A 14,568-nucleotide genomic window follows, 5' to 3' on the forward strand; every position below is an offset into this window, starting at 1 on the left:
TTAGGATTAAGATTTAGGCCAACCGCTTAAGGAGTCTTGCAATTGTGAAAATATCTTAACCTAAATATTCAGGAGCTGTTAAACAGAAAGAAACTTGACCAAATGTGGTCGGTTAGCGGCAGCTGTTGTCCATTTTGAGGTCAAACGAATCCAACTCATATAAACGCTACTTGTTGACGGGGTCGTTATTTTTGTCATTAGGCAGCTCGTTGCAGCTGCATGTTGTTCAAATAAAGTCCGTACTGCTGCGGCGCAAGATAGCTTGGTGCCTAGCATTCAAGTAGCGGCGAAAGAAATTACTTCCGGCACTACCACAACGCTTTTTTTCTTTCTTCTGATACTAGTACTGCGTGACCTGCTTCGTGAACTCGGGGCACAAATCGCAATCTCGAAATCGCAATGTCGGTCCCAAAACGATCACTCATTCATCCCTAATAGAATAGATATTTTGAAAAATATAAAATTGTCTAAATTCTGACATGATATATCAGCCAGCAATATACAGGGCCAGTTCTGGCAGGGCCACTACAATTTGGCTCGCGGTGGCCTGACAGGAATCCGAAAAGGCCTAAGGTAGAACCTTGCATAATGAGGCTTTTCTAACGCTGACGTGTGACTTAAAATTCCCCGTAAGTGGGGAAAAAAATGGCCTGCTGTTAGAGAACATTTAGTGATTACTCATTGTCACATGACAGCCCCTATTTTTGAACACTACTCACGCACAATGGCTGCGCATCAAAGCGTCTTGTTTGTAAGCTTGCAAACGCCACACAGGGAGGCCGAAGCCGGAATCGATCCCCCGACCTCTGCACTGTGAAGCCATCGTGCTAACCAGCCACTGTGGCGACTGATAATTCTATTTAAACATTTTTTTTTTGTACTTTCAATACATGACAGACAGCTATAATTGCTTCTAGAAGCAGTGCGGGAGATTCGTTTGATAAACTTCAGCTTCTATTACAGCTCTGACGCCTTCTTGTACTGAAGGAATCTGGCTGGTCCACGGTCCGTTCATTCCCAGTGCCAGCAATCAGAAGCAGCAAAAAATGTGAAGTATTTGTGGCAGTGAGAAAGCGAGCCGATTCCTCTGACTATTCAAGAAAGAACAGCATCTTTTCATATCCGTCATTTGAAATTAAATCTGACCAGACAACTGCGGTAGATAAAAGGTCATCTCAGATGAGATGCCGATTGCCGAACAAAACCCATCAGTGAAACTTACTTTGAATTTGTGCCAAAACATTTAGGAGACAGTGAGGCTCACTGTGTGTGAAGGGACCCGGGGACACAAAGTATACATTTGTGGCCCACATACGGTACATCCCGTGGTGACTCAAAAAGAATTAGCACTGTTAGATGATAGTCTTTCAACTGGGTCACGTGTGTCGGAAAACAGAGCCGCAGTCATGTGTGTTTTAATAACTTAAAAAAAAGAGAAAAACACTGTTAAGATCACAGAAGAATGTTTGTCGTCACATGTCTTGGCCATTGCTGAGACAGAATTTCCGATTGTGGAATCTCACAAGGCCGCCTGATGTCGTCCAACATTGGATTCTGATACGGTCATTACAACCCCTGCCACCGACAGTTTTCATCTGATTCCAAGGAAAAATCAAAATTTGATGGCTGATAAAGCCCAATTGTGTGTACCGTGTATGGAAAATTTCACCCAGTTTGGGGGGGGGGAGTGATAGTCAGTGCACTTGATCCAAGATCGCATCCTCTTTTGTAATAAATAATGCTAAACACGAATGCACAATTTGGCCTGTTGACAAACACATACTTGTAATCATCTTAGACAACTTAGCGTTTATAGGCGCTAACATATTGTATGTGTTTTTACAACGTCATTAGGTTTGGTAAATAATAAAGAACAAAGTAAACAGTACAGGTAATGGGCATGTGTGGTGACGTTAATGGCTGGTGAGGCACTAATATTATTTGACAGACTTATTGGCTGAACAGAGGCATATTTGCCATTGCATTCACAGCCAAACATGGTTGAAAAAAATAATTATAACAGAATTTTTTTTCCACCCATGCACTTGGCCAGCAGAAAAGAGAGACAATATTAGCGATTGCAATTTCTCATTAAACTACTAAACGTGGTGCAAAAAAGGAATTTAAATTGTTTCCAAAATATTGCGGCACAGCCAAATTATTTCAAAAGGAAGAATATTGAATATAATAATAATAATAATAATAATAATAATAATAGTAATAATAATAATAATAATAATAATAACTGATGAGACTGGAAAATTTCCATAAAAATCAGCATTTTCTTTTTCAAATTCCAAAAGTCTCTCCATCTCAATGGATATTTTTGCAAACAAATACGTCTTCCTTGATCATTTTTTTTATTTGTCATTCTGATTGAAACCTTTCCAACTGAAATTGTCTGGTCACCAGGTCATTAATCAGATCAGCCGTGTTACAGCCATGTGACATGTGGAGAACGACATAAACATCACGTGATTTATCAAGATGGAATTCATTTGATTATTTAGCACAGTAGTTGTGATACTTACACTTTTGTTGAGGCAACAGCATGATTAAAAACATGTTATAAGTACTTTAATACAGCCAATGTTTCAAATGAAGCAAGTGAGACCCTACCTGAGCCTGTGGTCTGCCCGAATGGTTTTCCACCCAGCTGTCAAGAGATTGCAAAGTTTTCTTCATGAATTTAAAAAAAACAACAACAAAAAAAACAAAACAAAAAAAACAAAAACTAACAGCTATCTCAGTGAGACGTTTATTTGTGCATTGTCATAGGTATGTGACAACTGACTCGTTTCTGCGATTTTTCACGACAGCATTTTCAGGTGCTCTCTGCATCTTCTCTCAGAAAAAAATAGCTCTGGCTTGTTAAAAATGTGTTTTTTCCGTATCTATTTTTAGATATCTACAATAACATCGCCTCTGTCGCCTCATTTTCATGAAGTGTTTCTGCACGTGCAGAAGAAGTTTCATTAAATTTGAACAATGCAAAACAAAATTATACAGTGTGGAAAAATTTGTGTCGCCTAACCTTGAATGGGGAGAGACACAGGATGGTGTGTCAAATTAATTGCATGGAATTAATTAAAATTAATTAATTATTAATTGACTGTAATTATGATTACTCAACTTGTAACCTCATACACCCTTTTGTAGTGTATCATTGTTGTAATTCGGTCCACACTTAAGTAAACTGTGACCTCAGCTTCATTCTTTTTCTTAAAAGCTATTAATTAATAAGCTCCATTGTTTTGAATTAGAAACAAAAGAGTTTTTTTGCCCACTTTGTGATTGACTTCAAAATGTCATTCATAACTTCATTAATTCTTAACATGTTGACAAAATGTTTTTTTTTTTAATTGTCACTTATCTACTAATAGCAACACTGACAAACCCGACGTACCAAACACTGGACGAGCAAATAGCGCTAGCTAGCATGTCTTGTTAATGTCTCATAATGCTAACTACAATGGATAGACAAAACAGTGGCGAAACGACAGTTGAGGGGTTGTTTTTACGATATAACTAAGAGAAAATGTAAGAATAAGTTACCAGTTGTCTCGTTGTAGACTGTAGCCAGGTGTCCGCACTCTTCTTCTACTACTGCTTTTTATGGAGGGTTACGAGCGGGCTTCGTATTTTTTCCCGGTGCTTCCATTTACTTCTGTGAGGGCGGAAGTTGTTACGCCATTATTCCAAGCTGACCAATGGAAACGCTTCTAACAACATCCAGAGGAGGAACCACCCACAATAGTGATGTTGATTTTAATATTGATTTTTGACGTTAGTAACCAAAACTCAGAAGTTGCAAATAAATATCTAAACTTGCAGCCAGAATGTCCGAACTTGCAACCAAAACTTTAATACATGCAACCAAAATTTCGAAACTTGCAAGTTGCAACCAAAACTTCTGGAATAATAGTCTTGTTTTTTTTTTCAATCCATTATTTTTTTAATGGCTCGTAAAATGAGCGTGACGATGATAATCATCCCAGTCAGGGAAAAAAAGGACATCTTTCTTTTCATACTGTTTGGCCCGCTTTATGCAGCTACAGCCTAAATAAATACAATGTAATGCATTTTCGCAGAAGAAAATTGCCAATGCAGCTCCGAGAACAGGAAATGTTGAATCCATCCATTATCCCTTTCAGGGGGGGAAGCCCCTTGAGGGGGAAAGGTTGTGGTCCAAAACCGCTGACTGTGTGACGAGAGGCCCGTGGGGGAACAGCCCGCACTGATCACCTGTCAGTCAGTCCAGGAAATTGAGACGAGCAGCATTAATTCCGTATTCATATTCGTTAAGACATTTCTCTTTGATGGTCTGAGATTTCTCATGTTGAACGGGTTCCTTGGTTCAGTCAAGGTTGGGGAACACGGCATTACTCAACCGTATCATTATGTTAAATAGAAGGGTGGGTGGATAGCTGAGAGGAGTGTGCGCGGCGGTGAAAGTGACAGTGGAAGCGGCCGCCTCGCTTCACCTCTTCATTCGGGGCGGGGAAAGAAGAGGAGGCAGTCTCTCTCTCTCTCTCTCTCTCTCTCTCTCTCTCTCTCTCTCTCTCTCTCTCTCTCTCTATCTCTCTCCCTCTCCCTCTCCCTATCTCTCCCTGGCTGTAGTTTACACTCCATATTATAAAGCTTTGCGCCCTTCCTGCGCGGAAGCCTTCTGGATGTACGCGCGCTGCTCGGACGCTTTCTGCACGCCGCCGCCTGCACTCACTCACTCACTCACTGACTTGAGTCGTCCTAACACCTCCTCTGCCAACACCACCACCACCAACTTCTTCTTCTTCTTCATTTTTTTGGGGTGATATTTTTTTTTTTGGCCTCCTCTTCTCGGATACTAATTTTGACGCGTTGGATATGTGCACACAAGATGATGACAACCCCTTTCCTGCCCGTAGAAGTAAAATAAAATAGGCTTTCGCGCACTCGAGCTTGTCCCCTGTCGTTCCATATGAAGAAGCCAAAAGTAAGTGTGGACTTGTGTTTAAATTCTTGTTTTTTTGTATCCATGCATTGTTGCAGCTTTTTTGCTTGTTGCGTGTGACACTTTTGCACGAAAGGCTGACTTTTAATGGCGCCCCGCCAGGGTCGATATATGTGTGTCTACACGACGGCACATATTTGACTTTAGCGCAGTAGCATAGTTTATATAGCATAGTTTTTATATTAAAATGCCGCTGTTTTAGCAGTTATATTTGATAGTTCATGATCTCAAAGAGTGTCTGGGTCCCTTGAAATGTGCCAATATGCGCGGAGCTATTAGTGACAGTATTATGATGATGATGATGATGATGATGTATCATATGGGTTTTTGAAAGTAATTTAGTGTTGTCCATGCACTCAATAAATGCGAGTTTGTGAGAGTTGCTCCAGGACTTAATCGTCGTATATCTCGAAAGGCACTAACAAAAAATGTTTTACTATGCACATGTGCTTTTTAAAAAAAAAAGATATATGTATTTTTTTCAAACAATTTACTATCGTCAATAAACATATTGGAGACATTTTCTAGAAGATGATGAATGCATTTTGTATCAGTTGGTCCCGCAAAATGCCCGCCAAAAAGGATCATGAACATGGAATGTTCTTGTAAACCATTTATTTATGTAAACGTGACAGACAACTTTGAGTTGATGAACCTGATGGTTGATTTTTTGCAATGATGTAGTCATTGAACGCACCACTGCTTGATTTATGCAACGTTGGTTCCCTTATACGACACCTTGTAAATTCAGTTTCTTACTCAACATAGTTTACATGTTTTTGTTAACATTTTGTTGTCATGAGGAGGCTACACCTCATGTGGGTGAGTTCTGTGATGGGATACCGTCATTAAATGCACCACGGCTGCCAGTCTCAAGCGTCACTGGATCGCTTGTTAACAAATGTTGTTTTTGTAAAAATGTTTTTGACCACTTTTAGTCACCCAGCGCTAATTGAGGTGATTTTGTGAGCCGATGGGGTTCTTGAATGCACCACCACTCCTTAATTATTAGTTTGGGTAGCTTTCATTTTTGTGTAAACAATTTACTGTCTCTAACTGAGCGAATGCAGCAGCACCCCTTCGTGTTACTTGCCCTCAGGTTCAAACACTTCAACCCTTGATTTGACTCATCCTCACAATCACCCCCTTCCTCCCAAATACACAACCTTTTAACCTTTGACTTGTCCACCCCCCCTTTACTACCAAATGTGCACACACGCCCTCCCCCCCCCACCCCACACCTTCCAAGTTGGTTTCCACTCACAATTCGTCTTTAAAACTGTTTTATTTAGTCCAGTGTTATGAAAGGCTTCCTCGAAACATGATGTAAATTGGCAGGCTAATCTTTGCTTCAGTCTATGTTACTTGAAAGAAACAGACAGCATAGTTTTTTTTGTTTATTTTTATTTTTTTTGGGGGGGGGGGCTTTTTCCTATTAGTTCAACTATTATGTCCATGTGTGGCAGCACAGCGAGCTAGTTGTTGGCATGTCTGCCCCACAGGCTGGAACTTTTTGGCTTCTTGGTTATTGCTTCTTTAGGCTCAGATCTTCCTGTAAGATTTTTATATATATTTTTTTGGGTTGCTTTTTTTTCCCTATGACAGTATTTCAACTTTCACATTTATTTGGGGCAGCAAGGTGGACTAATGCTCAGCAGAAAGTTCTTGGTCTAAAGCTAAGCTCATGTCCACCCTTAAGAAATACAGATTTCTTTTTTTTATCTTTGAATTTGCCTCGTATGTCCGATTAAGCTCTCTAGTAAAGAAATTGCTCACAGTCTTACGTTGTGCTGTTTGGTGCTACTTGCAGCATTCGGGGTTAAATAAAACAAAACGTGGCTTTCATGTGGTTGCTGTCTTCCGCCAAATTATTGGAGCGATCAAATGATGTATTCCACGATTTATTTCCAGTGTGTTTGCTTGCCTCTTCCACGAACCAAGCACAAAAGTCTCTTTTAAATACAGGATACAAGCCGTCGGGAGGTTTCGCGTGCAAAACCACAGAGACGACAAGCCGGGTTGCAATCTTCCTCGCTATCCTTAATCAAGGGGCCATCACTTACAGTTTCAAAAAGCTCGCTACTTGCAGTCTCCATGAAAGGAGGAAAAACAACGGGAATGTTGTGCTGATATAATTTGCTTTGCTTAACTCATTCACTGCCAGCCCAGGTAAAATGAAAGTACGTCTATATCCGTCAATGGTAGCGAATGAGTTAAAGAGGTTTGTAAAATATCAGTGATTGTGTTGTTTTGTTTCGACCAAAAGCGTGATTGGGGTCTATTGAACGAACATGAACAGCATTGGAATATCAGTCGATATTGAAGACAAGCATTGATGTTGATGATTTTTGCGTTGATGATACCGCTCGTGTAGTTCAGCGAAGTTTCAGTATCCCTTGAGTGGTCCTTTGAAGATTGCACTTATTTTGCATGGAGATCGACCTTAAAACTGCCGTCGAATAAACCCATCAAGTTTCAAAGTGCAATGCACTGACACGGTAAAACGTGGAACATTCCGTAGCCAAAGTGGAGAAGTTGAGAGGTTAAAAAAAAAAGTTAAGAGGCACCGGCTTCATTGAAATCTCCGGTGTGGATTTATTACGTCAACAGCAAAGGAGTGAAAACTGTCGACAGACATTTTGCTGTCGGGAAGCACTGCTTGAAACTTGTTTTGTACGTTTTGAAAAAAATGTACCAAGGCTAAATGAGCAGCCAAGCTTGTCTTGGGTGGAAATCCTGATAAACATTTGAGGGACACGTAAACATGACATCAGCGAAACAACTTTAGAGCGCATGCCATTGAAGGTAACCTCACAAAATTCACTGCAAAAGAATTTCAGCCCTTTTTCCGTGGGCTAAGATGTGCGATTTCTTCGCATAATTAAAATGCTCCGCTCACGTTATGTTTTGCTCTTAAATGTTACATTTGGATAAGGCGTGGGTCGATTGGTCATACCTGCAGAGTTGGGTGCAGGCATGGCAAGTTATCCCAAACTAAAGCCAACTGTAACATGAGTAGTAATTTTTGTTTACATTGGTGTATGTTTTAAACTGGTGTACAGTATTGCCATGGAAATGACAAATGAATAGACAAGGAACAAGAGGAAGATTAGAATTTGGCAGAGTTGCGTTTAATTGTTAACTTGAAAAGAGTTTCATTAAGTACACTGCAAAAAGCAGTTTTTGCTGACAAGTAAACTAAAAAGGGAATTTTGAGAGAGGAAAAAGCTCTTCTGTTTGGTACCTGGATCATCACACCTCCAATTCTGATCAAATCAGCCTCACAGTTAATAAAGAATTTCTCGTCCGTCAACATGAAAGTGGCCAAATATTGGTTCGGGTGTCGCAAATATGGTTTTAAAAGATTATTGTTTTGAGGCAGAGATGTTTATGTCCACCAATTTTTTCCCCCGGCCCGAGCTGTCCATTTTTTGTACTGTGCAATCTGTATCGTGTGATTGGCTGTCGACCAATTCAGGGTTGATTCTGATTCTCTCGCCGTAAAGTCAGCGGCAAATGGACAATGGATGTTTCTCCATGTAGCTAGCACATGTAATGTTTGTGAATTTTTTTTTTTTTGAAGAAGTCAATTCAGTCAAAGTCCTGGGCCATTGAGTTTGCGCAGTGAAAGCCATTACATGTTATTAGATGTCAGTTCAGCCTCACAAATCAAGACCAACTTGGACCTCTGCCATTTACGTTGACATCTCGTCATCGCAGATGGGATGGAGGAAGGGCCTGGGGATTGACACATGCTTCCCGTAGGCAAACGGTGTCCTCGTGTGCACGCTTGTGAAACCCGCACTGGTTTTTCCACTCTCAGTCAACAATAGTCCAAACCAAGTCAAAATGTTTTTTTTTTTTTTTCATGCACATATTTACTGTAAACAACTGTATGACTCTAAAAGGTGTCACTATAAGTCTATATTTTTCTTTTTCATTTCAGTTATTTTACCATCAGCACTTGACAGCGTAGGCTTTGCAGTATTTGTAATCATATAATTCCCTCGCCCGTGACTTGCCATTTGACTTTGGAGCAGCGTTCCAAAATTGCCGCCTGGCAAGAAGAGTTTTGGTCACCAACTGCAGTTTTGCGACCGTTTGAAAAGCTTCCTGGCTATCAAACTACTACAACATGTATTCAAATGTGTGCTACCCATGGTGAGTTTATCGAACCAGGATCTGTTTTTGACAATCCACAAAGTGGACGACTTGCGACTATCAATACTGATGTAGCAGGTGTTCACGGGAAGTATGGAAAAGTCTATCAGAGGCTCGCGCTGGAAGTCAGCATCCACAAAAGCTCAATTCAGGGGTCGAACATTTTATCATGTCCTTCTCCGTCCGATTAACGTACGAGTGAAGCTTTTTTTACTCTCCAAAGTATCCACTGAATCAAGATTTTGTGGATACTGAGTTCCAGTGAAGCCCTTCGGGCGCAAATACCTGCGGGCGGAGTTTGCGGGTCTCAGGTCTTCCGCTGCAGCCATGAAGCTTCTCAAACTAGAGCTGATGATCTGCTATCCGGGGACAGAAAAACTTCTTGCCAGCCAGCAATTGTGCAATTGTACTCCAATTTCATATGGCAAGCCATGGGCAAAAGGGAAAGAATTCCATCGTGAGAAACTGCAAGGCCTTTGTCTGTAATACTGTCTTGTTATTCTCCACCAAAATCTTTCACGATATTAATTGTCCCCACTTGTTTGTTCTCATGAAAACATTTCTCGGCCAACTGAATGCAAAATGCTCAGCTCATTCAGGTCTTCTCGTGAATTATCTTTTCGCATTTTCCACGCAATGTATTCTATTCTAATGAATGGAGACATTTTTCTATTTGGACTCATCGATCGATCTACTTCTGACAGCATTTCAAACGCTGTCTTCGGATATCTCACCCGATTGCGAATACGTAAAATGAATTGTTCGCCGTACCAATCAGACAATGTGTTTTCATTGTATGCAAATAGTTTTTCCACGGGAGAGCCACATGAAAGGGGTGGGAATCTGACCGCGGTTTGTTGGTTCAAATTTGAAATAACATAAAACACAATAATAACACAAACACACACACACACACACACACATGAAACACTGAAGAATGGCCTGTTACTTATTTCATTTTCAGAATTGATGTTGGTGCGCATTTGTTTCGAATGTTCGTAGGGTCGACATGGGGTTCCTCCCCTTTGAAGTAGCAGATTTTGCAAAATGCAACTTCTGCGTTTCATTTATTCCCGGTCACATTGCAAACACGCAGCGTTTGACTCTCACCCGTCAGACATTTTTCTTCGCCCCTTTCACGCCGCCTGCCATAGACAGCCTTTTCCCATACTGATTTTCGTAGTAAATGATTATCACATTTTACTCACTCAATTTCAAAGTTGTGTAAGGGTATTTCAGTAAGTCGGGACAGGCCGTCAATGTTTAACGTCCCGGACTCACTTTTCCCGCCCTGTTTTGTTGGCTGCAATTGTCGCTGTCGTCAAATGTCGCAGATTGAGGGTGACTTACATTAAAGGGGAAGTCATTCCAACAATGTTCTATACAAAAAACATTTTTTATGCAGGCCCACTAGTCAAAAAATGGCATTCTGATTAATATTGCTTTAAAGGAATGTGAGTTGAGGAGCAAAATTTGAATTTCAAAAAACAGGTAAGCCATGATTGGTCATTTCCTGAGCCCTAGCAACTGTGACAAAATGGCCGCCCCCTGCTGCTTAACTCATATTCCACAAATGCAACATTACCTCTTTGAGCACTGTTCGCAAAATTAACCAGAATACCAACGTTTCAACTCGTGAAGGCACAGAGAACATTTTAGTGCAAAGGATATTTTGGGGGGAAGTTGACTTCCCCTTCAAAGAAGCTACTTTGGCGTCGGTGTGAAAGTGAATCACGCAAAGTTGGAGTGGAGGTGTGACGTTGGGCACCTGACACTCACTTCTCCTGCCATGTTAGGTTGAACGCATTTGTATGACTGGGTTATGCGTAAAACGCAAATGCGGATTAATTCCGGGTTTAATTTCTGGCTCTGATGTGAGTAATGTCGCAGGATTTCCGTGCACAAGAGGTGATTGCATGAAATGTGAGTACAAAAGCAAGCTGGCATTTTGCCATGTTTGGAAGAAGTGTCGCAGGCCAAGGTTGATAAATGTTACATGTTCTGTTCCAGGTCTGATATGCCCATTTTGACGGATATCTGTGCGAAACTGCTGAAAGTCGTAATGGTGGTGTTAAGTTTATGCCGCAGATCTCTGTATGAAAGACACTTCAGGTACTCTCAGAAGCGAGATGCTGCATGTGTAAAAGAAACTAGCGGAGAGTTGGAATGGGAGTGTGATTTGCACTTCTCCCGCCGTGCTGCAATTGAAAGAAATTGTTGCTGTCTGACAACTATTTCACCGAGCCGATGTCATCTATTTTTCAGATTGTGGGTTGACATGTTCGTGTGTGACAGTGCACACGACTGCATGAATAATTATGCCTTCATTAAATTCATGCAGTAGTTATCAGAGACCTAAATTGACGCCTAAGAGGATCTGTGTGAGAAGGAATAGCGGAAAGTTGGACCACGGTTGTGAAGTTTAGCACCTGACACTGCTGTATTGAAGCCAATTGTCACTTCCAGGCAACATTTTATACGCCACACCGAACACAGTTTTTTTTTCTCAAATTTTCAGATAGTGGCATGTCGAGTCATTTTTGTTGCATTGTATGTAAAAATCAATAGTGGCTGAATGCACTAATAAACTAGTTGTTGTAGTCAATGAAATAAAATCTAAAATTGAAAAACAAATCGTCCACGGAATATAATAAAAACAATAATTATTTAAAAAAAATGCAAACTAACTGAAACTGCAAATGTTTATTTCTGTATTACTGCATGGCCGTTTGCCGCGAGATGGAAAGTTGAACAGTCGTCTGGAAGTTGTGGTCCATTTACTGTGTGTGTCGCCTAGAAGCGACGTCATCTGGCAGCAGGGATTCAAGCCACAAATCCACGAGATGTTGGCAAAATGCCATACAACAGATGGAAGCGGGACCATCCTAGCTTTATTTAAGATGTTCGGGTTGTGATCCATCCAACTTTAGAAGCAGTATGATGCGCTGCACATATTGCACTTCAAAGTCTGTTGACTGTTTTCCAGTATCTGGATTATGGATGGTTCTTTTAAAAATGTTTTCAAAAAAATATTTTTTGCTGGGTTTTTTAACACCCAATATTCACCATGATGCTTTTTTTTTTAATCTTGCCCACATGAAATCCACCCAAAAAATTAAAAACTAAAACTCAAACTAAAACTAAGCATTTTCACAAAAAAAACTTAAAGCACTAAAAAATAACAAACATGCTATGAAAACTAATTTAAACCAACTAGATTTAGAAAAACTAAACTCAAAATGAAATATAAATTACTGAATTCTCGACTGGATTTGTCGCATTTACAAAAAGAAAGCAAGTGAGGGATGCTTATTATTATATAAGCACTGTTGACAAATAAAAGTCTTTCATGAGAATTTAAGACTTCTAGCTTTGGCAGATGCGGAGAAAATTCTCCCACACAACAATCTTGTGATTAAATCCAGGCGCTTGAATTGCGGATTTGCCATCTACACTTTGCCATAACATATGAATTGAATTTATCTAATTATAATAAATGATCCATCGAATTAACAATACAATTTTATTTATATCGCGCATTTCACAACTGCTGGAGCTGTAACAAAGCGCGTTCCATACGTACTTGGTTCAGCCCGACTCATCTCTCAACACTGAATCAAACAAGTCTCACAAAGTAATACACTCTAAATTGGAGACATTTGAGCGAGTACGCCAAAGCCAAACATTTGAATGTCAAATTCAAAAAGGACTGAACAGTAACAAATACATAGCAAAATGGAAATGCATATGAAGAAACTGTCGGGTGCTTTACGGCTAACAATTCTGTTGTTTTGATGGGATTTTTTTTTTCCCAGTGCTAGCATGAAAGTAAACTGAGTACTGATGCTGAAGCTAAGATCTGCATTGATGTAGTACGGAATCAATGAATTTGGACACAGCTGCGTTTCGCTGCCTGGTTAGCCATTAGATGAGCTTCTAGCTGCTTGTAGCAGCCGCTACGCTCATCACAATGGTAAAAGAGCAGACAATTTTGCTTTAAAAGATGATAAAATCGTTAGCTTTGGCAGCTTGTAAAGTGAACCTGGCAGCTGGACTGCCTGAATTTGAGCTGTCGCTTGATCATTTTTTGGTATTATTTATATATTTTATTATATTTCATCGTAGACATAAAAGCATAAAAGCTCTTGGAGTCACTCTCTATTATTAAAAGTACACATGCAACACACGGCTACGACATGACGTACAGTGATTAAACCGAAACATATGACCAGTTTATTGGTTTATATTCTCTTTTATTACGTTTTGTCATGCTATTATACAATGAAGAGCTATTTTATTTATTAAAAACACATCCCAAAAATGGGTTCCAGACTTGCACCGGTCATGAAAATACATCCCTGTAGTTTTACAGACGAGGCCTGTTGCCAGAGCCTGACTTGCCTTTACCTGATTTGCTTTGCATAGGAAACTGAATCGCCCCACAATATTTTATAATTGCTCCTGTGTTTGGTTGTTATCATATTCATGCCTAGTTTTAAACAGAAGTGAGGTCGCATAAATCGACGCAGAGGACGGGATTTGGCGTGCGGGCCTTGATTGATTTAATGCGTTGAGAATCAAATGACCAAGATGAATGACAATATTCAGTAATACAGTATTCACAAGCACGACACCTGTGATTTAAACTGTTAATATCGTTAGCGGTGTGTCAATCATTTTTGAATTTTTGTTTTTCAATTACACTAAGTTTATTGCAGGCTATATTTGATTAAGAGAGGCCAAATTGAAAAAGAACTCTTAAAAGTTTAACTGCACATACACACGTTTAAAACACATTTTATTTTATTTTTTTATCACTCCCAGTTGAAGTTAATCATTAAAACTAGCTGAAGAACTCAAACATTTTATATTAAAACCCCCCAAATTTAACCTAAGCATATAAGAAAAAAGTCTGCTATGTTCTGCTATCTAGAGATATTGGGGATGATTTTTTTTTTACTTTACATTTCTTTGTGAAAAACCCTGCAAAGGGAAAAAAAAATGTCTTGTTGAACCAACGCAGAGAAATATTGATTTTATCGTTAATTGGCCAGGTATATAAAATAGGGCTCCGAAATTAGGAAAAATAACGCCCACGTTCCTGCTTTAGGACTGTGTTGGCGCGTCCGCCGAAGGCAATGGAAACACAATCTTCCCCTATCAATCAAACGTTTGGTAGATAATTTGCTAATTTTTCTGTAGTCAGCTACAGGCTGAGACACGTGTGCCTCTGTGATTAATAAAGCGTTCCGCATAGGTTTTTCTTCTTTTGTGGGGACCAATACAGAGGACCCTGGTTAGCTCGCTAGCTTGTTAAGTTATTAGCTCAGACGTAATCAACAGTTTCCTCATGCTTAACTGTCTCTGTTGTGCGGATCAACACGCGGTGCATGGAGCAAGGCTGTGGACTCTTC

At 40.0% G+C, this 14,568-nt stretch overlaps 1 protein-coding gene and 1 long non-coding RNA gene across 2 annotated transcripts in view; one reads left to right on the forward strand and one right to left on the reverse strand.

The window, feature by feature from the left end:
- Positions 1 to 3,942, reverse strand: part of LOC148334613 (uncharacterized) — a 55,181-nt gene extending 51,239 nt beyond the window's left edge. Inside the window, exons 1-2 of the long non-coding RNA XR_015844061.1 lie at positions 3,556 to 3,942; positions 2,620 to 2,656 (exon numbers count right to left, since the gene is read on the reverse strand). This is a non-coding gene — a long non-coding RNA (uncharacterized LOC148334613). The remainder of the gene's footprint in view (positions 1 to 2,619; positions 2,657 to 3,555) is intronic.
- Positions 3,943 to 4,654: 712 nt separating this feature from the next.
- kitlga (kit ligand a) overlaps positions 4,655 to 14,568 on the forward strand; it is a 44,032-nt gene continuing 34,118 nt past the window's right edge. The window contains exon 1 of the mRNA XM_088298998.1: positions 4,655 to 4,975. Within this exon, the coding sequence (XP_088155124.1) occupies positions 4,961 to 4,975 (15 nt within the window). The 5' untranslated portion in view covers positions 4,655 to 4,960. The remainder of the gene's footprint in view (positions 4,976 to 14,568) is intronic.

Source organism: Idiotropiscis lumnitzeri, chromosome 6 (assembly GCF_059441095.1).
Source record: "Idiotropiscis lumnitzeri isolate Australia: NSW breed Sydney's pygmy pipehorse chromosome 6, RoL_Ilum_1.0, whole genome shotgun sequence".
NCBI lineage: Eukaryota > Metazoa > Chordata > Actinopteri > Syngnathiformes > Syngnathidae > Idiotropiscis > Idiotropiscis lumnitzeri.